Below are 22,382 nucleotides of genomic sequence, written 5' to 3' on the forward strand. Positions count from 1 at the left end.
ACCATACGCGATTAACTCACTCGAACCTGGGCATCGATTCGAATATGTACAGCTTTTACTGAGTTAGACTCTATGGTTTCTCTTTCTCCTGCCAATTCTCGTTTCCACCCAAGTATCGAAAGACAACTCGAGAATCCAAGTCCCTGCATCTAGGATCTTGACTTGCACCCTCGTAGGTTTCTAACCCAGCATCGCCCAAGACAAGTCGAGCACCAACTCTATGGGCCATGTCGACGGCCAAGGCGAAATCCTTGCGCATCAGTTGCACTTTAAATCCGTTTTTATAACCATTGCTTGACGGCGCATCCGGATACACCCCAGGCACCGGGTTAAATCTGTCGCAAATTGTATTCTGCGCAGTGCCTGCTGCATAAACCTTCGTCAGGACTTTTGGACTTAGGCCAGAACGCATCCCCATATCCATAGCTTCTGAGCATGCGATCGCGATAATGCCCGATAGATAGTTGTTAGAGAGTTTCGCTGCTAAACCAAGAGATGGTCCACCACAAGGTATCACTTCCTTTCCCATCATGCTGAGCAGGCGTGTGATGCGAAGAAGGTTTGGATCTTCATCAGAACAGCCTAAGAAGAATGCAATTGTGCCTTTCTGTGCGCCGATTACACCGCCGCTGACGGGAGCATCATAGAAGGAAGCGGATGGGAAGTTCTTATTGATGTAGTCTTTGACCAAGAGACTGGTCGCCGTGTCGATTGTAGAGCAGTCAATAAGCAATTTGTTGGATATGTCTGTGCTGCATATGCTGGTTTCTCCGTCTACGTAGACTGATTTGACGTGTGCGTCTTCCGGGACCATGGTCAAGATGATTTCCTATGAGCATGAGCAATCGAATGATTCTCTTTTCGGCGGCCATTGGAGTGCATGTAAATTCCATTGTGCATATATGTACATACCGACTTTTCTGCTACATCTTTAGCATTGACGCCTTTGAAGACTCGGTTCGGATACCGAGAGCAGATCTCATCCACGGCGCTTTCGACCACGTCAAAAACATGTATCCGCGCTTCCTTGGGAAGCTTTTCAGCGAGTTGACCTACCATGGGAGTTCCCATGGCACCGAGACCGATGAACCCCACATTGTTGTACTCGGGGGATGTCATTTTGCTGTGGTATCGGCCGCAGAGGCAGGACAAGAGGAAGACCAAATCTGAATATGAATGCCAAGAATATAGTCAATATGTTACAGACAGAAATAATCTACAAGCAAGCCACCAGGTCTTTGCATGGGAATATTGGAAGATCCTGAGAGTTATAGTTTGTTTCGAAGTTCGAATGCGTAGGAACGGTATAACCGAGGAGGAAGACATGTCGGGGATTATCCGCCACTTCTCCTCATTGCTGACAGCAGTAAGAGTTCATGAGAAGAGGGTTAAGCGCGATAGTTGAGCAAATCATTGTCATGGAATTCAACTATCCGTCTTTCGTGCGGAGGCAGCGCAGTCCTGGTCGTTGGTAAAAAGCAGTAGTAGCTACGATCCTCCATATCTATTTAACTTCCAGAAGGAACATACAACCACTTACTCTCAAGATAATTGAGATAGTATGTTATCAATACAATGACTCAAAGAAATGATAAGACCTTACATACGATGGCCCCTTTCGTACTGGAAAGGCAGACAAAATCCGATTCTTCCAGCGAAGCTACTGTCGACGTCCATGTCCTCTTAGCTGGCCATCTTACTTTACCAGAAAAGTATTTCGTCCATCCCGCATCAGATACAGCTAGACGAACTGTGCCCTCTTTATCGTTTCTCATCCAGCATCAACATCCAGTGTCGAAGAAGTTGACCCGTATTGTCTTTGACCTGGGACTGCGACGAAATACAGACCGTTATCCAGACCCGATTAGGCGACATATAGCAACGAGACAACCTCTTACTACAGACCCTGATGTTGTTAAAAGTCTTGCAGCAGCTGGTGTAACGCCGAATGATATAGATTATGTTATTTATTCTCACGTACGTGGATATACTGTCCCTTTCTATAGTGATTTATACACTAGAACGCTGATTCCATATGACAGGTTCACTGGGATCATATCGGAGAACCTCGTGACTTTCCAAGAAGTATCTTCATCGTTGGTAATAAAACAATGAGTCTCCTCCATGGGAAGCCCGATACACTCCATGGCAGCCATTCTTTCTTCGAACGAGATCTTCTTCCCCAAGACAGGACGATTGAACTAAGCGATCCCAACATTACTTCTACGCAAACTCCAAACCAGGATATCCCAATCGGCGAACCAGACTTTCGCCAACCATGGACAACTCACCCTGACCTAGGTTCTGTCATCGACTTATTCAAAGATGGAAGTCTCTATATCGTCGACGCCCCGGGCCATTTACCTGGGCATATCAACCTTCTGGCAAAAACAGCCCCTGGGAGATATGTATACCTAGCCGGCGATGCTTGCCATGATAGAAGGATCATGCGTAGGCAGAAGGATATTGGGGAATGGCACGACCTAGAAGGGCATCTGTGTTGTATGCATGCGGACAAGAAGGTAGCAGAGGAGACTATTGGTAGGATCCGGGAGTTAGAGCGGAAGGGTGTAGAGATCATTTTCGCTCATGATGTTGAGTGGGAGGAGGATAGGCGGAATAAGTCGCGCTTTCTGCGTCCGCGATTGTGAGGGGTTATAGCTGTGTTTATAGTCATGTTGATGCATTGAATAGTTTTGGTGGTCGACATATTGTATTCAATGTTATTCCGATCATAGCTGATGTTATTGTTGTTTCCAGGAATCCCCATGGGGCTAGCAGCACAACTTATCATCAGGACATCTTCATATATGGAGAGAGAATATATCTCACGTAATTAAATTTTCCATATTAGTTTATGGGTATCAATGGAAATGTTACATCGTAGATGACATATTCAGACTTTCAGTCATCCTTCTTCCCAAAACATCGATTTATGGATCACAACAAGTCATCCAACTCCTGGCGCCAAGGTGAAAAACAACTCGTATTTACGCTGCAACCTCAGCTCTTTCCATCTCTGGGGCTTCCAGCTCTGCAGGATCTGCGCTGTGAGCAGCATCCACATTTGCAATTTTGAAAGGCATATATCCGGGCAAGTCTGACTTCAAGACACCGCATATAGCGATGATAGTCAGGATGAATAGAGCCAGGAAGGAAAGCCTGGTGGAATTCTCATGGTCAATTATATTGTCTCACGCAACAGCTCAAGTATCAAAGGTAGACTCACCAAAGTAGTATTGCGAATGCAATCATAGCATCCAAATAGGACGACCCGCTCGAGTATCCTCCCAGAAGCCATTCAATATTTGCGAAAGACGCCAACCAGAAGACCCAAGTGACGAAGTACATCGCGACGAGGCCAATGGAAATCAACTTGTTTGTGGTAAGTGTATTCTCCTTTTGTCTGTAGAAAAAAGGCAGGAAGAAGGCGACTCCTGTGATTAACACGCTCCACGCGGAGGAGAAAATGATGAAATCGAGAATAGGAGGCGGCTTGATGTCCACCACTTCGAAGGAGTAACCATTGTAATAATCATACTCTGGCACCGGAATGTGATGATACAGAGAGACAACATGTGCGCTCAAGCCTAGCTCTATAATTGCAAACGCGAGAGATGCGCCTAGAAGCGCGTAGAGGGCGATATGGAGGGCGAGCATGAAGGGCAATAAAATATGGATAGCTACCTAAACTTTGCAACCACACGAAAAGAGAGATAGATATCTCTGGCACAAAAGTGGGACTCGACTCTGGTTATATTTTCAGGCGGAGACCTGCCTCCTTGGATTTATACGAGAGCCAGCTCACAAGGCTGGTGGTCATTATCATGCACACTATGCGAACATGGCGCACAAGCTTCTGGTAAGGCAGACTCGACCGTCGATCGACTTGACTCCGGTACTGCGTGCCCATGTGCTCGAGAAGCTATGTTATCTTCCAATCATGATGGGAAAAAACATCGACTGCTAGTCAAGACTATCTTCATCTTGCGAGACCGCTGCATCAGTATAACGGATCTAGCCATTGTAGGAATACTTCATTCTCGTATTCGCGAGGCTCCGCCACAGCCAAGAGTCTCCACAACACCAGATATCTCAAGAGTCGACAGACTCAAGCGATACAGAGGCTAGGCTGTCGCCGAGTTCTCGAGATATGGCAAGTCGAGGAGGTGTTGATATATCCACCCACATCCGCGCGAGGCGACTATTTATGCCAAGCTAGGCCAAATAATTGGGTGCGAATAGCCTCGAGACAAGTCATCTGGCTCTACCCCGCCATACAATGGACAAAAGCGTTTTTATTTTTTATGTCTCTACATTCATTCTCAATCCTATTACAGAGGTATCTGCATACTACCGCTAGCTGGAGTGGGAAGTCCAGTTATTCTAGGTGACAGAGTCTGCGGCTTTACAAATACAACGCGAGAAAGGACTTGGTGATGTTCTGTTCTTCTCTGATTGGGTATGGGTTAAGAAGGAAGTCAGGTACCCGTTCTCTTGCATTTCTTCTGTTATATAGTTCAATATGATTGTTTACTTCTCTACCGTGTAGTCATGGACAGTCTTTCGTCTAGTTATCAATTGCAGTCATGTGCTGGGCAACGACTAGTTAATCACCGAGCTCAAAGATAAAAATATCTCATACCATCAATATTTGCCCTTTCATGTCACGGGAGAACCACCTGAATACTCTTTTCAATTAACCCGCCGGCAAAATGTATCTATTTGCCCAGTCGGATAATTTCCCCGTGTGAGCACGAGACCCTTGCTAACCGTTATACTATATCCAAGTAGACAAAGCATCAGACACCTACTTATTTATGGAGTGAAATCTGATGATATTTGCTAAACAGCCTGAATGCAATCCATTCCTATCAATGGGTCTTCAGTATGCTGTATTAAAATGTTGCCATCACCGACTCGAAGCATGGTCGCTATGGTCCCTTTCTGTTTTCAATTGATTCGTATCCTGGCCATTTGAAAGTCTTCAGTATACTCTTTAACGTTTTACTTCTATAATGTCGCCCACACAGACAGCTGCCCTGCCTCTAGACGGGAAATTTGGTATCGTCACCGGTGGAGCTCAAGGTATGCATGTACTCCAAATCAGTATTCACCAGTTCAAGAAACATTGAGTACAAAATTGAAATCGGACGCTAAGTATACTGGCTCCTGATGCAGGAATCGGTGAGGCCATAGCGCGCAACCTCGCTGCGAAGGGTTGTTCCCTGCTCATCCCCTATGAATCTGAACCTTCACGGGAAAAGACGGAGAGACTGTGCAACTATCTCTCAAAAGAGCACTCGATTCGTTGTGTGAACGTCGAAGCAGATCTCCTGAAGACAGAAGATGCAGTGGAAAAGATTGTAGCGGCAGCCAAACGGAACTTTACCAGACCGGATGGGAAGTTCCAAATTGATATCTTGATAAATAATGCTGGAGTATCCAAAGATCGATTTCTAAATGACCCTGCAAAAGGTCCCATGGATCGCGACTACTTCAACTGGCACTATGTGATCAATGTGCTAGCCCCTCTACTCCTGACACAAGCATGCGCGCCATACTTGCCCACGGACAAGTCAGGTCGCGTCGTCAGTACATCCAGCGTCTCCTCGACCATTGGATTCAAGGGCCAAGCCGTCTACGGCGGTACGAAGGCAGCAGTGGAGGCGATGACGCGAACATGGGCGCGGGAACTGGCAGACCGAGCCACTGTTAATGCTATCAATCCAGGTCCCGTCTGCAGTGATATGTATTTCCAGGTGGGAGACGAGTTCTTCAAGCAAATGCAGGGATGGCAGGATCATACGCCTCTTTCCCGGGTGGTAGACTACGAGAAGGAACTGGCAGGTCTAACGGAGGAACAAGCCAAGATGGTCAAGGAGAAGATGGGCGGATGCAGACCGGGTTTCCCCAGTGAGGTTGCTGGGATCGTGGGAATGCTTTGTACACCCGATGCGGCCTGGTGTACTGGCAGTGTGGTGTGTGCGAACGGCGGAATGAGGATGAGTTTTTGAAAATATTTGGCTTCTTCGTCTCTTCACCATTAGCGGAATATCAAAACAGCTCACTTGCATTTCTTGCGACCTTGAATTCAATGGTCCTTTTCCGTCTCGCGTATCTTCCAGGATTGACAATAAACACTACTTCCCGCTATGGGAATGGAAAGCACTCATATCATGTTGTCACTTCTTTCCCTCCATGAATTTACACACAGACTAATCTCCACTACCTGTAACATGATTGTTGACTGGAAAGTGCTTGTCTATACAACGTACACCATGAAAATCTAGTTGTGAACTAGAATGTATTTTTTTTTTTAAAAAAATTCAAGGTACTCCAATACCTGATAACCGTCAGCTGTGCTATAATAGCCACTATTAGCTCTGCAGAAATGAATGAAACCACTTATTTCTTCACATTGTATGCATCTCACAATCTCTTCTTGTGGGATGAATGACCCCTAACCGATCAAAAGCGGAGACTCATATACATCCACTGGATTCAATCCGCATGGGACGTATCCTTCTGCTGAGAATCCTATGGGAAACCCATCCCTAGGTAAGTTCTCGTTTCTCCCTTCCGCGGCATCTCGAGAACTAATTCACCAATAGGCGAAGGCACATCAGCGGGAGGCATCAACTGGGTGGGATATCTAACAGCAGTGCTCAACACGAGTCTCATGTTAAACTATAATCTCGCTATCAGCGGCGCATGCATTAACAATTCAGTCATCCGCGGCGTACCTGGAGACCTGGTATCGCAGGTCAAGTCGTTCGCAATTCATTATGCATCGCAGCCCGCCTGGGCTCCTTGGAGATCAGAAAATTCTGCATTTGCTATCTGGATCGGTATCAATGAGTACGTCAATATTTGTTTTGTTGTTCCGTCTCGATGTAAAGAGGTCGTCTGACTATTCTATCCTCCAAAGCATCGGAGACTCGTATATGGATGCAGATGTCGATTCCACGCTTCCAGTTCTGCTTGAGTGTTACTTTAACCTTGTTAAAGATCTCTATGAGGCGAATGCGCGGCGATTTATATTTCTCAATATCCCACCGACGACTCGATCACCTCGGATCAAGGGAGAGAATCACACGGCCGTGCACGCAGAGTTTGTGCAACGATACAATCAGGCATTGAAGGATAAAATTCACGCGTTTAGCCAAAACCATCCAGATGTATGTCCGGAAGTATGTACAAGGACATGGGCCAAGCCAGTACTAAGTATATTTATAGACCTCGGTGCTAGAACATGATACTTGGACTTTCATGACAGAAATGCTTGACAACGCCCCTTTCTACGGGTTCGAAGATGCGGAATGTCAGGGAACAGGATGTTTATGGTTCAACGACTACCATCCGACATCGAATGTTCATGAATTATTGGCTGCGGATTTGTTGTCGCGCATGAGAGTTGTCAACGGTACTTGAACTTGGCATGGCTAGTGTTTTGAAACACTGGTTCCGTCTGTATTTTTCCTATTTGGGAAATAGAATACAATGGCAAATGCAACGTGCAGGAGCCATTCCAGGACTGGTCTGGCAAAATTAACAAGTTTCTGTTTACATTGCTGATATTGAAGAGTCCTAAAATAAATGTCCCGGTTAAATGCGACTTCCCCCCCGAATAAGAATATCACGCGAACCTCACGTGAAGATTAGATAAGAGGACCCCTACCAACGTCATCCCGACAGTTCCTTATCCGCAATCAACCTGACACTCCAAGGGGACAGCATACAAATGCTCAACCAGAAGTAATTCCTGTCATTCGAATCATCCGTTTCCGCCACGAGATCCAAATCAAACCTACCACTTCTCACCGATCTCTATTCCATCCTTTCCGACCAAACGATTCGCGGATTCTCTCAATCAACAATGGCACCATCGAACATTCCCACTCGAGCTCTTCCCATTATCAAGACAGTTCTTCGCAGAGCTTCTAAGACCAACACTGCGAATTCAGCCCGTACCTCAATTGCCGCAGCTCGGACATATCACAAGATCGAGCCACCCAGACCAAATGGACTTCGACTTCAACCTCAACAATCCACAACGTCTACTATCCCCGCATGGAAACCAGTATCCGTATCCGTATCCGTACCTAACGCTAGAGGATTCGCTGAACTAAACTCCTCGTCTGGACGAAGCGAGGCCGATCTCCTCGTGGGAGAATTGGAAGAACTGTACGATCTTACCCCCCTTCCCCCCAACCATTCAATTCAATTCAATCCAATCCGATTCGACTCTCCCACACTCCACATCTAATACAATAACACACTAACCCCCAAACCCCCTCCCAGCTACGAAGCCGCAAAAGACGAATTCGAAATCGCAACCGACAGCGTCGAATCCGGTACTATATACGCTCCATCCGACCGCGCCGCAGCGCGCGATGCACTTACTCACCTCACGCGGATCTATACGCTATATACCGAAATGGGAGTCTCGCATGACCCCGGAGTGCATACGGATCATAACACCCAGAGTGATGTGAAAGAGGAGACGTTGGGCGGGGATGTCGCGCCGAATTATGATCCGGAGGATATCCCCCAGGAGGTGAGGGAGGAGGTGAAGAGGAGGGTGGGGCAGAGGATTAGGGAGTTGCAAAGTGCGGTGGATGCGTTGGAGGAGAGGGCGCAGGCGCAGTGATTGTTATTTCTTTCTTCCTGTTTGGTTTTTGGTGTGGTTGGAGGGTGATATGTAGAGTTCGAGGTGATGGAGAGTAAGAGACAATGATCATGATGATGGGAGATTTATGTGGAGAGAGACTAGTTAAAGGATAATCAGTTTGATCTGTATGCATGAGTATGCGATGCAGTTACTGCTTGATTGCATTCTGGCAGAAGTAATAACAGGCTGGTTTGGATTCGTATGTACAATGGTATCTAGATACGTGGATAGATCATTCAAGTTCCCTTAAAGTGCCGTAAATCCGAACAGAGAAATACTAACAAGATGAAGAAGAGCAGGGGTAATTATGTATCGGGAGGAGCAAGACAAGGCGAGTTATCACCCCGAACCTCCCAAGAGCGGCGCCGAGGCAGAGAAGACAGCATGTAGATAAGAATAATAGGGACATAAGAAAGAAACTATCCGCCTGCAACCCTTTTTTGATTTGTGTTTTGATCCCAAATTGGATTCAGTCAAATTCCATGTAAAACGCCTAGTGAGTCGGCTCGTGGGCGACTCGTCGGTCATTATTATCCTTAAAACGCCGGTTAACCGGGATAAGCGGTCCTATCCAAAAACGGATCCGCCATCTGGTTTGATCATTAGTATGCATGCAAAAGGTCGTATGCAGCACCGGTCTGCCGTAGCAGAGCTGCAGAATCATGCAAGACTATCGAAAGCTGCGGTCATAAATTGTTCCGCCATTGGGGATGTGAGAGTCGAGCCACGTTCATCTTTATGGGTCGTTCTGAGGTGACGTTTCAGTTGATCTGAGGTGGATTAGCACATCGAAATATACCATGGCAACATGACTGAAATCATACCAGGACGAGTGAAGCTCTTCGTGCAACCCGGATATTGACATTTGTGTCGACGCTCTCCGTGAGCTAAAAACATGTTAGCACCATCCGCGCAACCAGTGAATAAGGAACATACTTAGTTTGTGGCTGGACATGTTTGAGGACTACAGGCGATTGTCAGCAATCACGTCTTCAAATCTCCTACAAGGCTAATGGCAAGACACATACATCGCCTGTCTGAAAATTACAGCCTGGGTAGTTGCATTTAAAAGGCTTCTCGCCAGAGTGAGTGCGTGAATGTGTTTCTGGCGTATTGTTAGTCCGGGGTCATCGCTGAACTTCATATTTGACATACTGAGCTCGCTGCTATCAGTAAATGCCTTCCCGCATTCTCGGCATTTATAAGGCTTCTCGCCCCGATGGCTCCGCTCATGGCGTTCTAGAGTTGCCTGCCTTGCAAACGGCTTGCTGCAGACCGAGCATTTGAAACTTTTAACTGTTAGACAAAGTAGGTTAGCCAGACGCACGAGTGGAATGGGTGATTCGCGGCCATACAGTTACTATGAGTGAGAAAGTGGCCCTGCAATTTCGACTTCTGCGAAAAGGGTTCATCGGGTCGATGACATCCCTCCCAGCAGCAATAGTAACCGTGACCTTTCCTGCCGTCCATCGTGCCCATATGCTTCGAGACCAAATGCTCTTGCAACGCACCAGCATCCGCGAAGCTGGCACCACACGCGATTTTCATCCCATCGTGATTGAAGGTCCATTTGCAAATATGGGGTTCGTGGTCATCAGTAGGAAAAGTAGGGCTTGTCAGCCCTGATGATATGCCTCCTTCCAATGGCGGTGGTGTGTCGGCGGGACTGGACATCAAGTGAGAACTCACACTTGATCTGTGATGGCGCGCGTACGGCATATATGGGTGTGAATGGCAGTGGGTATGGCCATGAGCATGTGATCGACATACTCCATGAAAGCCATGTACACCAGTAGCTGCGGGAGTCCTCAGGCGATTTCCCACATGCTGGTGAGCTGCGTTGGAACAGGGGGCAGCAACCGAAGGAGGAAGGCCAAAGAACCTCTCCATATTACTATCCGGGAGAAGAGGATGCACTCCATGGATATGGTGACCACAGCTGAGATAGCCGTGGCCGACTCCTAACACATCACATGTCCCCAAGCTTGCCAGATCGCTCTGACTCGAGTACGAGGGACTCGATAGACCTACACTGGACTCTTTGGATGGAGCCTGGCAAGACACACTATGACAGGAATCATGGTGCTGCGCATTGTGGGCAGGGGTCGACAGAGAAGCGAAGAGTTCGTCAGTGGCACGGAAATCGACAGTATGGTGATGAAATGGATCTTCTGGCTTCTGTGCCTGGGAGCTCTCATTCCCGGGCGCTGACGTCGAGGGCAAGAAGCCTGGGGTATCCCAATTGAGCTGGATGTCCTCTCCGAGCAGGGCTTCTAAACTCTGGCCCTCGTGGGAGTCCTCAAAACAGTGTTTGTCGAAGCACACAGGGCCGGTGCTCTCGCAATTCTGGTCCTCACAATGGGACTCGGAGCAAACGGTGGAATTATCGCAGTCGACGAAGCCATCGCATACGGAACCACAGGCGACGGAGCAATGGTCCACATCGCAGCAGGCCTCGTCAATTGTGCAAGCGTGAGAGTCATGCGTTTCGTCCGGTGGGCAGCACCACTGTGATTGAGAGTCATGGCCGCCTGACAGCATTGGATTTTTTCCAGCCATCTGAAATGCCTCCCAGTGACACTCCAGGCAGAAGTCGCTGTCGTTCAGCTCCAGCGACATTTGAAAATAATTGCTCCCCTCCTTGACGGGGGGTTGTATGCCCGTAGTTTCTCCTCCTGAACCAGGCCGCCGTTGTACTCGACCGTTGGTCCCCAGTGAAAAAGCAAAGGACTTCGGGGTCGTCTCTGCGTGTGCTCGTCGCCGTAACTCGTCTGAGGGACCGTAGGGATGCTCAGGCACAGATTTGGAGGTCGTCTGCAGCTTTGAGAACCTGCTCGAGAATTTCTCGTGTCAGCAGCTCTTCACCAACCATGTGCGCACAGTCCAATCTTCGACGACGCACCTGTTCAATTCCTCACTCGGTCTGACGGCGATTTTTCGGTGGACCAAAGATATAAAGGCGGAGAAAAGGCCAGGCGTGCCAGAGGATGTTGACCGCGGTGCTTGAGCATGCGATAATGGAGAGGACCCTTGGAGCTTGGAAGAGGGGGAGGGGAAGAAGAAGGCGATCGTAGAGACAAAAGCAGCACGCGAGACGAACTCGCAGCCAGAGGGAACCTCGTGAGGACCCTGGGGGCTGCAGTCGCAGCGCTGCGGGCGCGGAGAGCAAGTGAGGACCTTGGTGGTTAGAATAAGTAGTAGTCAGTTAAGTTAGTAGTAGTACAGTAGTCAGTAGAACACGCACTTTCGATATTACTTCCCGTCAATTTGTCCGCCCGTCTCCGCGAATGATATCGCCCTGATAGTAATAATGCCCACGCTGCAGCATCGTCCGGTCTCGACTCCAGCAGCAAGAGATCGAAGGAAGGAGGACTTCTAAAAGCATGCCTTATCCAGGTCTGTCCCTCGTCTGTCCCGCGGAAACGCACACGGCGATCAGGAACAAGAAAGAGGTTCGAGGTGGACCCATTAGCCAGTAAGAGTAACTTACCTTCGATACAATCCAGCAGTAAGTATAAGTTTCCATATACATCCAAATAATCTGCCAAATCTTCTATGATCTGCTCTTTTATCTCCAGATGGAAGACCGTTTGATCTCCTCGAGAGGAATTGGAGGCATTGGTACCCCACCAGCAGACCATTCTATGTCCGCAACACTTGCCTTGCGCATCTGCCAGTCAACACATCAGTCAGCTTGGCCATAACACAAAATGTCACATCTGACTCCAGCAAACCGAGGAAGTCTATGTATGTAGTATTAGACCATACAGCAAACATCCAGTCGTAAGGAATAATAAGTATGCGGGGTGCAGGAACACGCCACGTGCTGCACCGCCTTAATCTTCTACTCCAAAGCCACCGGATCGTCGTCATCTTATCCTATATCAATAATACTTCTCGTCTAATAACGATCCCTATTAATATACCTCAGTGGATAACAATCAGACCTACTTACTATACACTCAGCGCCAGTCTCAATTTTTGCCCTCAGGTTTTAAAAGAACCAGCAAACCCGCCAGTTCCAGTTGCGATCGCATCCGCCAGTCGGGCTTGGCGGATACCTCGAAGAGAAACAACCCTTTAAATCGCGCTCGACTGCGCTGCTCTCTTCTTGCAGCCAGCTACTTAGAAGATCCAGTCAATAATCCCCCCTCATCTTCACCACCTTCACCTTAACTCTTATCTCTCCCACTCTCCACACACAATGGGCAACATCTGCTCCCGCTCCGCCAACAAATCCGACCCTTTCTCCCAGCCCGGCCGTGTCCTAGGGACCGCGCCGCCCGCTGCCAGCACTCCCCGCGCCCCGCTCCCGCCAAAGGTGAGCTCAATGGGACCTGGCCGGACACTGGGAGGGACGAACGGCGGATCGTCAACTGAGGCGGAAGATCCCCGGAGCAAAGCTGCTCTGGCGGCGCAGGTGAGTACTAATAATAATAATACCCAATACCTAACCCTACCTTATTCTGCTTTTTTTACCCCCTCCTCTTTGCCTGCCATATCGCGAGAATGAGAGCATCAACGCTGACGTGACTGCTGTGTGTTACCAGAAACGAGCCGAAGCACAAGCTAATGCTGCAAACAAAGGGAAATTGGGATCTCAGCTAGCGGCGCAGAAGGCCCAGACGCATTCTCAGACTCTGGTCGAAGCTAGTCGGACAGAAAGAGCTGCGCGGGATGCAGATAATGTCGCCCAGGCTCAGAGGTGGGAGTAGTTAGTCTTCTCTCCCTTGATGATGATGATTATCCATGTATTGCTTTTTTTTTCATATCGTTCCGTTTTATTTTGTTTTCCAGGTAAAAAAGAATACCCCCCCATGTCCTGTCTCCAATCAATCAGACAGGTCCCATCTGATCATGTATGTATGTACAGTACTTTTGATTTTTTTTTTTTTTCTTTTAGAAATTCCTAGCTGGCGTTGTTTGGGAGGTGGGCGCTCAGCAGACTTCGAGCCAGATGACTTCTTTACATTACATAGACCATCAGATGGGCGTTTCGCGTCTTCTTTGTTATTCGTTCCTGGTGACGGTGTCATCCTTGCGGTTTGCGCGTTGGGATTCCGTGAGGCAGATCTGACTTACATGGTGCGATGATGAACATTGCATTGGGATATTGTTGACGTGTTTAGATTCGAGAGAGCATAGGATAATATAGCACTTCTGTCTTTTTTTTTTTAACTCAGCAGGAATATCAACTTACACATTTTCCTATCCCAACGTAGATCAAATGTTCGAGTCGTCTGATATCAGACGAGAGGCAGTCGGTCTCTTTAGTTCTACGACATGGATATACCAACAGTATAATCGAAGATTAAGAAGTACTCATCGGAATTTCGTCTATAAATACTTGCGACATTAATTACATGTCATTACCAAATGGAAACGCCGCACGCCATCATATCGGATGCATCTGACAAAGCGGACGGAAGGTAACAGACCAGGCTGACCATATAGATACGTCGGAAAGAAGGCACACAGACCCATGTAGGATATCTTTCAGTCGAAGAACAAACCACAATTCCCCATCCTTTGAACCTGGCTAGCAGACTAGACAACGTTGTACCGGCCACTGGCTGGCGCGCGAGCTTCACTATCTGCCGCTGCAAGAGTTCCTTCCTTCAGCAGACGCATAAGCTCCCGCATGGCGTTCGTGACGACCAATTCGGTGTCTCCTTCAACAAGGATGTACAACTTGGGGTTGTCGGTAGGGCCAGGCTCCTTGCCAGGTGGATAGAAACTTCCCTTGGTGGTGATGGAGGTACCAGTGGCTTCCAGGATCTTGGCGACATTGGTGCGATTGGTGACGGCCCAACGAGCTTTCTCTGTTCGAAGCATCAGTTGTTAGTAAATATTTCTCTAATGATCAGAAAATCGTAGAAACGGCAGAAAATGTCAGGGGTAGCATCTCTAGGGAATACTTACGAGGAAAGTCATTGATCTCAAGCGTGGCATGGAAGGCGCCAGCATCGGGGCCCTTGTTGTCGATAGGGACTCCAGACCTCATCACACCAGCGCGGTTTAGACGCGCGTGGATATCGGCCACGGCGGAACCGACCTTGTCCAGTGGGTTCGTTGACGTGCCAGGAGCTGGCTTTTCGGTCCTGTGCACCGTAATCTTGCCGTCCAAGTCGATGCCCTTGGGAACGCCTGCTAGCGGAGCGGCAGCGGACTGAATACCCGATGCGGCCTTGGCGAAGATATCCTCGCCCTTGTCGGCCTTCTCTTCCTTCTCGTCCTCTTCGCCTTCATCGCCGGTCTTGTACGTCTTCCTTTCGCGATTACGCGCGGCATCTCGTTCCTGGTCCAGTCGTTCAAGACCCTTACCTCCGAAACCAGATCCACTAGCCTTCTCCTTGCCCGCTTTGACCTTCTCCATGAAAGAATCCACCATCTTCTGTACCGGCTCCGGCACCGCCTGGCCACTTTGTTTCAGAGCTTTAGCAATATCAACCGAGTAACGCTCTTGTTCTTCGGTCAAAAACGTAACAGCAGTACCGGTGTTACCCGCACGTCCAGTGCGGCCTGCTCGGTGAACATAATCTTCGAGATGGTTGGGCGCATCGTAGTTGACAACGAGCTTAAGCTGTTTAACGTCTAACCCACGAGCAGCCACTGAAGTTGCGATCAGGACCGGGAAGATTCCAGCCTTGAAATCGGAAATGGTCGAGTCACGATCGATCTGGTCCTTTCCACCATGGATTGACATGCAGGGATATCCTTTGCGCATCAGATCCCTCAGCAGACTATCAGCGGCTTCCTGGCGGTCAACGAAGATCAAGGCTCTGGCATCCTCGTTGGCCGGGTCATCATAGAGATTACCCAAGAGCTCGAGCAAGCGCACAAACTTGGTCTCTTCACTCCGTACCTCTACAATCTGCGTAATCTCCGGCGCAACGACACTTCTGCCCCCGACAACGATCTCAACTGGCTTAGTGAGTGTTTTCCGAGCTAGAGCCTCCATGTTACGCGGGAAGGTAGCTGAAAAGAGAACCGTTTGTCGGTCTGGCCGGATGTTAGCCATGATTTTCATCACTTGAGGTTCAAAGCCCATATCGAACATCCGGTCGGCTTCATCAAGCACAACGTATGTGACACGGCGCAGATTTGTGACGCGTCCTGCATTTGCAGCAAGAAGATCGATTATCCGTCCGGGGGTACCAACAATGATCTCGGCACCACGCTTCAACTCCGCAATCTGATCTTTGATTGGAGCACCACCATAGGCGCAGACAGCCCGAAGGTTAAGAGCTTTCAAGAACGGCTTGCAGTCCTTGTGGATCTGCGTCGCCAGCTCGCGAGTCGGAGTCATGATCAGACTAATGGGGCCCTCCATATTCTCAAGAGGTCTCTGGTCTTTGATATGGCGGAACATTGGGATCAAAAAGGCAACCGTCTTTCCAGACCCAGTCTTCGCTACACCAATGACATCGCGTCCTGACATGATAGCCGGGATAGCCTGCGACTGGATGGATGTAGGGCTCTCGTAGCCAAGTTTACGAATCACATCAAGCGTCTGCACACCCAGTCCGCACTGCGACCATTTCTGGACAGGCTTCGGCACGTTGACGCCACGGACCTTGATGCCATCAAGTTCCAGTCTCAGACTCGCGACCTCCTCCTCCGTCATCTCTGCCAGATCAACCGGCTCATGGTAGAAGCTCTTTCGGAACGGCTCGTAGTTTGCCTTTGCGTGATCCACGGCAGGGATATCCTTCTTTTTTCGAGACTTGTTTGCAATGGCGAGGAAGTCTTCCGCATCACCATCGCCAACAGCACTGATGTCGATATCATCTTCGTCACCAAATATGGCCTCTGGTTCCTGCTTCTTTTTCGAGAATCTGACTGTCGGTTTCTTAGGGCCAGATTCAGTCAGACCCGACATGAAAGCATCCAGCGGATCAATCTCTTCCTCGTCAGCCTTGGCAGCTTGGTTCGAGGCATCGGTCATTTCCACGTCGCCATTCGTCTGAGCAGCCGTCTGAGACTGGTAAGCCAAGTTTTGGGCTTGTAGTCGCTCCTCTCGCTTCTCTGCAGCTGCGCGGGCAGCAGCCGCGTTCTCCTCTTCCGTGCCGCCGTCTTGCATATCAACGTCGTCGTCCTCATCCTCAGCGGCAACTTCTGCCACAGCATTAGTGGAGTCCTCGAGCGGCGGCGTCGGAAGCTTTTCCAATTTCTTTCGGGTAGACTCCTCTTCGCCAAAGCCTAGTGTTCGCGTCGTGGATGGCTTCTCAGCGTCCGCGACGGGCTTAGCCCCTAATCCGAAACCACTCACGTTGCCCTTTGCCTTCAATAGAACAGCTGGGGAGCAATAATTAGCTGCCATACGCACACAATGAGCGGGATGTGACTTACAAGATTTGCTTGCATCGCTTGAGGGCTGGTTAGCCTTGATCTTGCCATTCGCGGTGGTTATTGAGGCTTTGGCAGTCTCGGGGACAGCAACGTCGGTCCCAAGTGGTGATGGGCCAGTAGAAGTAATTGTAGCTTTCTTTACGATCGCTTTCGGATCAAATTTACCAGCATAAGAAGCCGGGGCAGTGTCACTACCTGGCGTAGCCGGCGACTGAGGAGAGCTAACAGAGGGTGATAACCCGGATTTCTTGTCAATTTCTTCCAAGATGCTCCGCGCACCACCAGATGCAGCTAGTTCTCGCTGCTTCCGCTCCTTTTCCGCTGCCTGTTTCTGTTTCCAGGCTTCGAGTCTGGCTAACCGTTCGGCCTTTTTCTCTTCGTCTGTCTGAGCGGCGGGAGCTGGCGTGGACGGCTTAGAGGCCTGTACTCCACCGTTAGTAGAAGCTCTGCCTGAAAGCCCCATCAGGGAATTACTGACCTCGCGAGACCTTGCGCCTGGATCTCTGGGCGAAGCACGTTCCCTGCTATCATCCCGTCTAGACTTGCGCTTCGAGTCAGTAGAATCGTCTCTCCGCCTCCGAGCCCGATCGCGGGAGTCATCTCGCCTGCTTCGATAATCCCTATCGCGACTCCTCCGACGGTAATCCCGATCATCGTCTCGGTCTCTCGAACGGCGTCGATCTCTCGAACGTTCTCTTCTGCTCGGTCTGTAGGAATCTTCATCACGATGATCATCGCGCCGATCTAAGGAGCGATCTCGCCTGCGGTATAAATCACGGTCCCGATATCGCCTCTGTAGCAAGTTACTGTCAGTGAACCGGACATTTCGAGTCAGATCCGATATGCGATGCCGTACCTCAGGGCTGCGTGAGCGGCGGTAGCTCCTGCCGTCATCTCGTCGACTTCTGTCGTATCGATCATCCTCTCTGCGGCTCCGCCTGGATGAAGAGTATGTGCTGCCTACAGGTGATGGTGAGCGAGTGTCCCCGTGGCGAGCCATTGTTGCAGGCCAACGATGAGTGAGTGTTACTGATAAAACTCAGGGACAGTAGTGACGCAGATCAAACAGCGAAGCGAGTCAGTCCACGTCCATTGATGTGCCAACAGGGGCAACCTCGTCTCTTGTTTCTCTCACGACGATGCTTGATTAGTCTTTTGACTGGCGGGCGTTGAAGGCGTTACCGACGGCGGCGATAGACGAGCAACTTGCAAAGACCCGCTCGGGGACGCACGTGACTATATCCCCAGCTTATTGTCACGTGATAGTTAATTTCCCTTTTCGGCACAAGCCAAACGAGACGGGTTCAACCTCCTTGTTTCGTTATGGAGCTGGGCCGGATACGTAGATAACCTCGACCAGCCTCCGCCGCGCATTGTCCTCCGTCCTTCCCCCGCTTCCTTCGTCAACCCATCTAGTAAGAACGGCAACGACTCTCCGCGATGCCTTTCATGCTCGCCCGCCGCGGGCGGTGCATTGTCCGTCAATTCGGTCTGAGGGAAACACTGCCGTTGTCTACTCGCGTGTCCCTCGTCCCTCGTCACGTCAGGCGCGTCAGCCTGGCTGTCAATGGCCTTTCCTTGAAGCGAGAAACTCCCACGGGTCCCGTTCGAAGCATTCTATCCCAAATTCAAGCCAACTCGTATGCGACTGCCGGCCGGCCTAAAGCGCATACAGGGCGGGCCAAGGCGTCTACAGGATCCAGCGGAAGCAAGAAAACCGGGAAGAAGAGCACCAGCTCGAAAAAGAAGGAGTTGACCCCCGAAGAGAAGGAGGCAAAGAAGGAGGCGCAGAAAGCAAAAGCCCTGAAGGAGGAGATCAAGCAGCTCAAGATCACCGCACTGGAGCCACCGAAGAAACTGCCCCAGTCAGCATACACTGTAGCTTTCCAGGAGAAGATGGTCTCTGGCCCGAAAGAAGAGGGCAAACCCCCAGCTCAACATTTCAAGGAAGTGGCTAATGCGGTCAAAGAGCTGCCGTCCTACGAGCTCGAGGTGAGTAAATTGTTCTTGGCATCTATCTATGGTTTGTAAAAGTCATTGCTAATAGTTGACATTATTCTTCTAGCGCTACGCCCAAATTGCAGAGTCCAACAAGGCAGAGAATTCAGCTGCCTATGATGCGTGGATCAAGTCGCACACACCTCTTCAGATCAAGGACGCCAATGCTGCTCGGAGAAGGCTCAGGCAGCTGCTAGGAGATGCGAAGTCAGGCAAGTACCATCAGCTCAGCGACGACCGATTGGTCAAGAAAGCTGCCAGTTCCTATGCTCTCTTCCTCAAGGAACGTTATGAGAGTGGCGATTTCAAGCACATGTCCGTGCAGGAGGCTGCTGCCCGCGCTGGAGAGGAGTGGAAAGGTCTCACCGAGTCTGAGAAGCAGGTATGTGAAAGAAAATTCTCCCGAAGGTATTGCACGGTTCTAAATCACCCATACTGACAATTGTAACTCTAGAAATTTAATGAACTCTATAAGGAGGACTATGAGAGATACTCGCGCGAACACAGAGAGATCTATGGTGAAGACCCGCCTTCCCATAACAAGAAGAGCCGTGGATCGGAGGAATCTTCTTAAGTGAGAGATGAACCCCTTCTCAATCCTCAATGATACGAAGTGTTTGGATGTCGGTGTTGGGGCAAGGTGATTACTGGAACAGGCGAAAAACAAAAGTGCCTGCTGGAGGACCTGTTTCCTATGTACGATTATTGTATCTTATGTCTGGTCTCTTTACCGTCTCATTATTTACTTCGAATCTGTAGGTGGCATGTTGCTGGACGGATTTTCGATCTCCACCCTTCTTTATTTTTCTTTTCGTCAAACGACCTGAGATGATTCTCTCTCTGCGGCGATACCATAATGTATGCGTGAGTCTCAATGATAGCAATTATGACTGCAACCCGTGATTACTCCTTTTTTCGACCACCATACATAATTCATATCAAGCGTATTCTATCGGTCGTGTTATGCTTGAATTTCGTGCGCTCCGGTCCTTTCTCAGAATCAATAACTATGTTAAAGCAATCATATTGTCTTACTGTGGCCGCGAGTTGGCGAAGGGGACGTCTGTAGGGAAGTCCCTTGTTGGCCGATTAACTAACGCAAGCATGGCAGTATTCACTCTGTAGATGGGTGCGATTATTGAAGTCGTGATCTCATTGATAGCAAGCTTGGCTCGACGATTTCCATCGAACATAGATCGGTGGTCAGGCCAGGTCTCTCTGTGACCTAACTGTCGTCCGATCTTGTAACAAGAGGGTCTTGACCTGTCCGAACTGAGATACCGGATCTTAGTTAATTAGATAGCAGTCAGGGAAACCTGGTGACCTTAACAGAAGATCGACGCGCAATGAATTCAAAGTCAAAAACTTTCCTCTCCTCCTAGGCTCCTCATATTCTTCCGCATAAGCGAACGGATAAACCCGCGATCCTACTTAGGATCTCGACATCCCCGATGTAGCGGTGAAGAAAAACCGGACCCGCTTGCGGCAACATACAGATGTCATTTGCGTCCCGCCGCACGAGGGGTGTATATGCATCGGTGTCTGCACATAATGATTATCGAAGAGATGAAATTCTCTTTCTTCCTTCTTGTGGAGGCAGCGGGGTCATTTCTCCTTGACTCATCTTTTTTTTCCTTTTTGCTTTTTCTTTTTTCTTTTTCTTTTCTCTTTTTTTTTTTCTCTTTTTTTTTCTCTTTTTTTTTCTCTTTTTTTTTTCTCTTTTTTTTCTCTTTTTTTTCTCTTTTTTTTCTCTTTTTTTTCTCTTTTTTTTCTTGGAGAGGGGCAGTTGATATAATTCCATTCCTTCTTGGCAAGAGCTGCCACGAATCCACACACGGAGGCGACGATTCTCCCTTGGGAAAAGTAATTGCGATCTCTCCAGTCCATAGTCCCATCTAGACCGTACTATATCTGAATAATATGTATGTATCTTTTCCTTTTCTGCTTCTTGATGAGTTGTTCGTCGTCGTAGTTTCTCGAAGAGGGGCAGAAATCAGAAACAGGAATAAGCTAGGCGTTTTAGATGTTTTACGCAGTAGTCAACTCCACTTCTGCGACGGAAATAGTATGATTGAGGCACGCCAGCTGGCAAGCAGGAAGCCTCGTGGCCGGTGATTCAAATAATGTGCCCAAAGGCAGGCGTTAAGTGAGCCATTTAGTACGGGCGGCATATGTACCTACTTAGGTAGGTAGGTTAAAATGGGGTCCTTGTCTGAGTAAGAGTAGGAGCCATGTACTCACTGCATAGCCATTTTGAAATCACTTGCTGGTCGAAAAGAAGGATATGTAGTAGTGTAGAAGAAGTGTGTATCCATGTGTAGCTCATTGCGGGGTGAGTACTTTCCGCCGGGAGCAGAACGTAGTCCGTCCAATTGAGCGAACATAGACATCAGAGTCTTTCCTAATATCCTAATATTCATCATCACATAACGAAGAGATTACCAGTTCCAACTTGACAGAGATGACTCGAAGGAATTGCAGATGCTGCAAATGTGTAGCGTCAAAGCGTGAAAGAGGAAGGCGCCACATTATTGAATCGGCAATCGACTCATCCTCATCGCACCTCAGGAATTGTCATCTCCATGTTCCGGGGCATGCATTCAGCACGCATGTTAATATTGTATATACCTTCCACAGATATCAGGAGCTGGAGCTTCTGAGTTTTCCCTCTTAATGGTGTTGTTCCCGACACGTCCTCCAGACAGCCCCGTCTAGACTCTAAAAAGTCCATTAAGACTCAGACATGGTCAGATCGATCTGTTGATCCACTCTGTTTGGAAAGTTGCTAACTGCCTAAGTACAATCTCAACAATAATTGCGCCCGGAATTGTAATAATACGTCTCGTGATGGCGCAGCGAACAGCGGGTCAAAAGGATAAGAACTACAACAGCATTGTCTTTTCGATCCGCAGCCAGCCAAGATGGAGTCCAGACGGAACGAAGTGTGTGCTCCACGACTGGCGCCCGACTGACCTGCTGGACCCTCCCTCAGTGCCACACGATTGCTCGCATATCCAGTGAGAACGCCCTGCTGGTCAACTTGGGAATGCAGGGTTATGGTAAGGCAGGCCAACCAGTGGGATGCTGGCAGGGCTGTTTTCTCCAACAGGATGGCCGAGTCGCCGTTAGACTCGACGAACGGTCATTCTATAGACGCGTCGGGATCTTCGCCGTCGTCGATGCGGTGAGGACAGGGAAGGGACATCCAGCTAATCTACAGAATCGCCCGAAAGTATAGACGGAAAACGGATTGAGTATCTTTCACTCGTGACTCTTACCCCAGGAGACAAGATCTGAGCAAAGCCATCAAGAAAAACCTCATATACCCGCCTGTCGACAGTCGCGCTTCACGCGTATC

The 22,382-nt window shown here is 49.0% G+C and overlaps 11 protein-coding genes across 11 annotated transcripts; 7 read left to right on the plus strand and 4 right to left on the minus strand.

Annotated features, from left to right (window-relative positions):
* Positions 1-15: 15 nt before the first annotated feature.
* On the minus strand, positions 16-1,119 carry C8Q69DRAFT_435697 (NAD binding domain of 6-phosphogluconate dehydrogenase-domain-containing protein; the record flags this gene model as incomplete). The annotated part of the gene is made up of 2 exons (XM_028628552.1): positions 16-829; positions 913-1,119. The coding sequence occupies 2 exons, from the start codon at positions 1,117-1,119 to the stop codon at positions 71-73; spliced, it is 966 nt and encodes a 321-aa protein (XP_028483360.1). The 3' UTR covers positions 16-70.
* A 489-nt stretch (positions 1,120-1,608) lies between these two features.
* Positions 1,609-2,651, plus strand: C8Q69DRAFT_405397 (beta-lactamase-like protein; the record flags this gene model as incomplete). The annotated part of the gene is made up of 2 exons (XM_028628074.1): positions 1,609-1,977; positions 2,043-2,651. The coding sequence occupies 2 exons, from the start codon at positions 1,609-1,611 to the stop codon at positions 2,649-2,651; spliced, it is 978 nt and encodes a 325-aa protein (XP_028483361.1).
* Positions 2,652-2,990: 339 nt separating this feature from the next.
* C8Q69DRAFT_508944 (hypothetical protein) lies at positions 2,991-3,660 on the minus strand (the record flags this gene model as incomplete). The annotated part of the gene is made up of 2 exons (XM_028633032.1): positions 2,991-3,162; positions 3,230-3,660. The coding sequence occupies 2 exons, from the start codon at positions 3,658-3,660 to the stop codon at positions 2,991-2,993; spliced, it is 603 nt and encodes a 200-aa protein (XP_028483362.1).
* Positions 3,661-5,018: 1,358 nt separating this feature from the next.
* Positions 5,019-6,017, plus strand: C8Q69DRAFT_446495 (3-oxoacyl-reductase; the record flags this gene model as incomplete). The annotated part of the gene is made up of 2 exons (XM_028629134.1): positions 5,019-5,088; positions 5,182-6,017. The coding sequence occupies 2 exons, from the start codon at positions 5,019-5,021 to the stop codon at positions 6,015-6,017; spliced, it is 906 nt and encodes a 301-aa protein (XP_028483363.1).
* Positions 6,018-6,394: 377 nt separating this feature from the next.
* Positions 6,395-7,434, plus strand: C8Q69DRAFT_446496 (cellulose-binding GDSL lipase/acylhydrolase; the record flags this gene model as incomplete). Its single annotated transcript, XM_028629135.1, has 5 exons — positions 6,395-6,423; positions 6,479-6,561; positions 6,615-6,861; positions 6,932-7,181; positions 7,240-7,434. The coding sequence occupies 5 exons, from the start codon at positions 6,395-6,397 to the stop codon at positions 7,432-7,434; spliced, it is 804 nt and encodes a 267-aa protein (XP_028483364.1).
* A 221-nt stretch (positions 7,435-7,655) lies between these two features.
* On the plus strand, positions 7,656-8,823 carry C8Q69DRAFT_474626 (hypothetical protein). The gene is made up of 2 exons (XM_028631138.1): positions 7,656-8,187; positions 8,305-8,823. Exons 1-2 carry the CDS (start codon positions 7,880-7,882, stop codon positions 8,651-8,653), a joined length of 657 nt encoding a protein of 218 aa, XP_028483365.1. The 5' UTR covers positions 7,656-7,879; the 3' UTR covers positions 8,654-8,823.
* A 170-nt stretch (positions 8,824-8,993) lies between these two features.
* C8Q69DRAFT_333437 (putative C2H2 transcription factor) lies at positions 8,994-11,581 on the minus strand. Its single transcript, XM_028627500.1, has 6 exons — positions 10,030-11,581; positions 9,830-9,970; positions 9,703-9,779; positions 9,611-9,638; positions 9,499-9,561; positions 8,994-9,444 (listed from the first exon to the last, which is right to left on the minus strand). The coding sequence occupies exons 1-6, from the start codon at positions 11,291-11,293 to the stop codon at positions 9,335-9,337; spliced, it is 1,683 nt and encodes a 560-aa protein (XP_028483366.1). The 5' UTR covers positions 11,294-11,581; the 3' UTR covers positions 8,994-9,334.
* A 978-nt stretch (positions 11,582-12,559) lies between these two features.
* Positions 12,560-13,575, plus strand: C8Q69DRAFT_474645 (hypothetical protein). Its single transcript, XM_028631139.1, has 2 exons — positions 12,560-13,094; positions 13,225-13,575. Exons 1-2 carry the CDS (start codon positions 12,879-12,881, stop codon positions 13,387-13,389), a joined length of 381 nt encoding a protein of 126 aa, XP_028483367.1. The 5' UTR covers positions 12,560-12,878; the 3' UTR covers positions 13,390-13,575.
* Positions 13,221-13,865, plus strand: C8Q69DRAFT_333434 (hypothetical protein). Its single transcript, XM_028627499.1, has one exon. The coding sequence runs from the start codon at positions 13,424-13,426 to the stop codon at positions 13,766-13,768; it is 345 nt and encodes a 114-aa protein (XP_028483368.1). The 5' UTR covers positions 13,221-13,423; the 3' UTR covers positions 13,769-13,865.
* A 356-nt stretch (positions 13,866-14,221) lies between these two features.
* Positions 14,222-18,026, minus strand: C8Q69DRAFT_405316 (Pre-mRNA-processing ATP-dependent RNA helicase prp5; the record flags this gene model as incomplete). Its single annotated transcript, XM_028628070.1, has 5 exons — positions 14,222-14,496; positions 14,597-16,972; positions 17,027-17,447; positions 17,505-17,819; positions 17,883-18,026. 5 exons carry the CDS (start codon positions 18,024-18,026, stop codon positions 14,222-14,224), a joined length of 3,531 nt encoding a protein of 1,176 aa, XP_028483369.1.
* Positions 18,027-18,466: 440 nt separating this feature from the next.
* On the plus strand, positions 18,467-19,598 carry C8Q69DRAFT_508951 (hypothetical protein; the record flags this gene model as incomplete). Its single annotated transcript, XM_028633033.1, has 3 exons — positions 18,467-19,018; positions 19,092-19,406; positions 19,479-19,598. The coding sequence occupies 3 exons, from the start codon at positions 18,467-18,469 to the stop codon at positions 19,596-19,598; spliced, it is 987 nt and encodes a 328-aa protein (XP_028483370.1).
* Positions 19,599-22,382: the final 2,784 nt, after the last annotated feature.

This window comes from Paecilomyces variotii (assembly GCF_004022145.1).
Source record: "Paecilomyces variotii strain CBS 101075 chromosome Unknown C8Q69scaffold_9, whole genome shotgun sequence".
Lineage (NCBI taxonomy): Eukaryota > Fungi > Ascomycota > Eurotiomycetes > Eurotiales > Thermoascaceae > Paecilomyces > Paecilomyces variotii.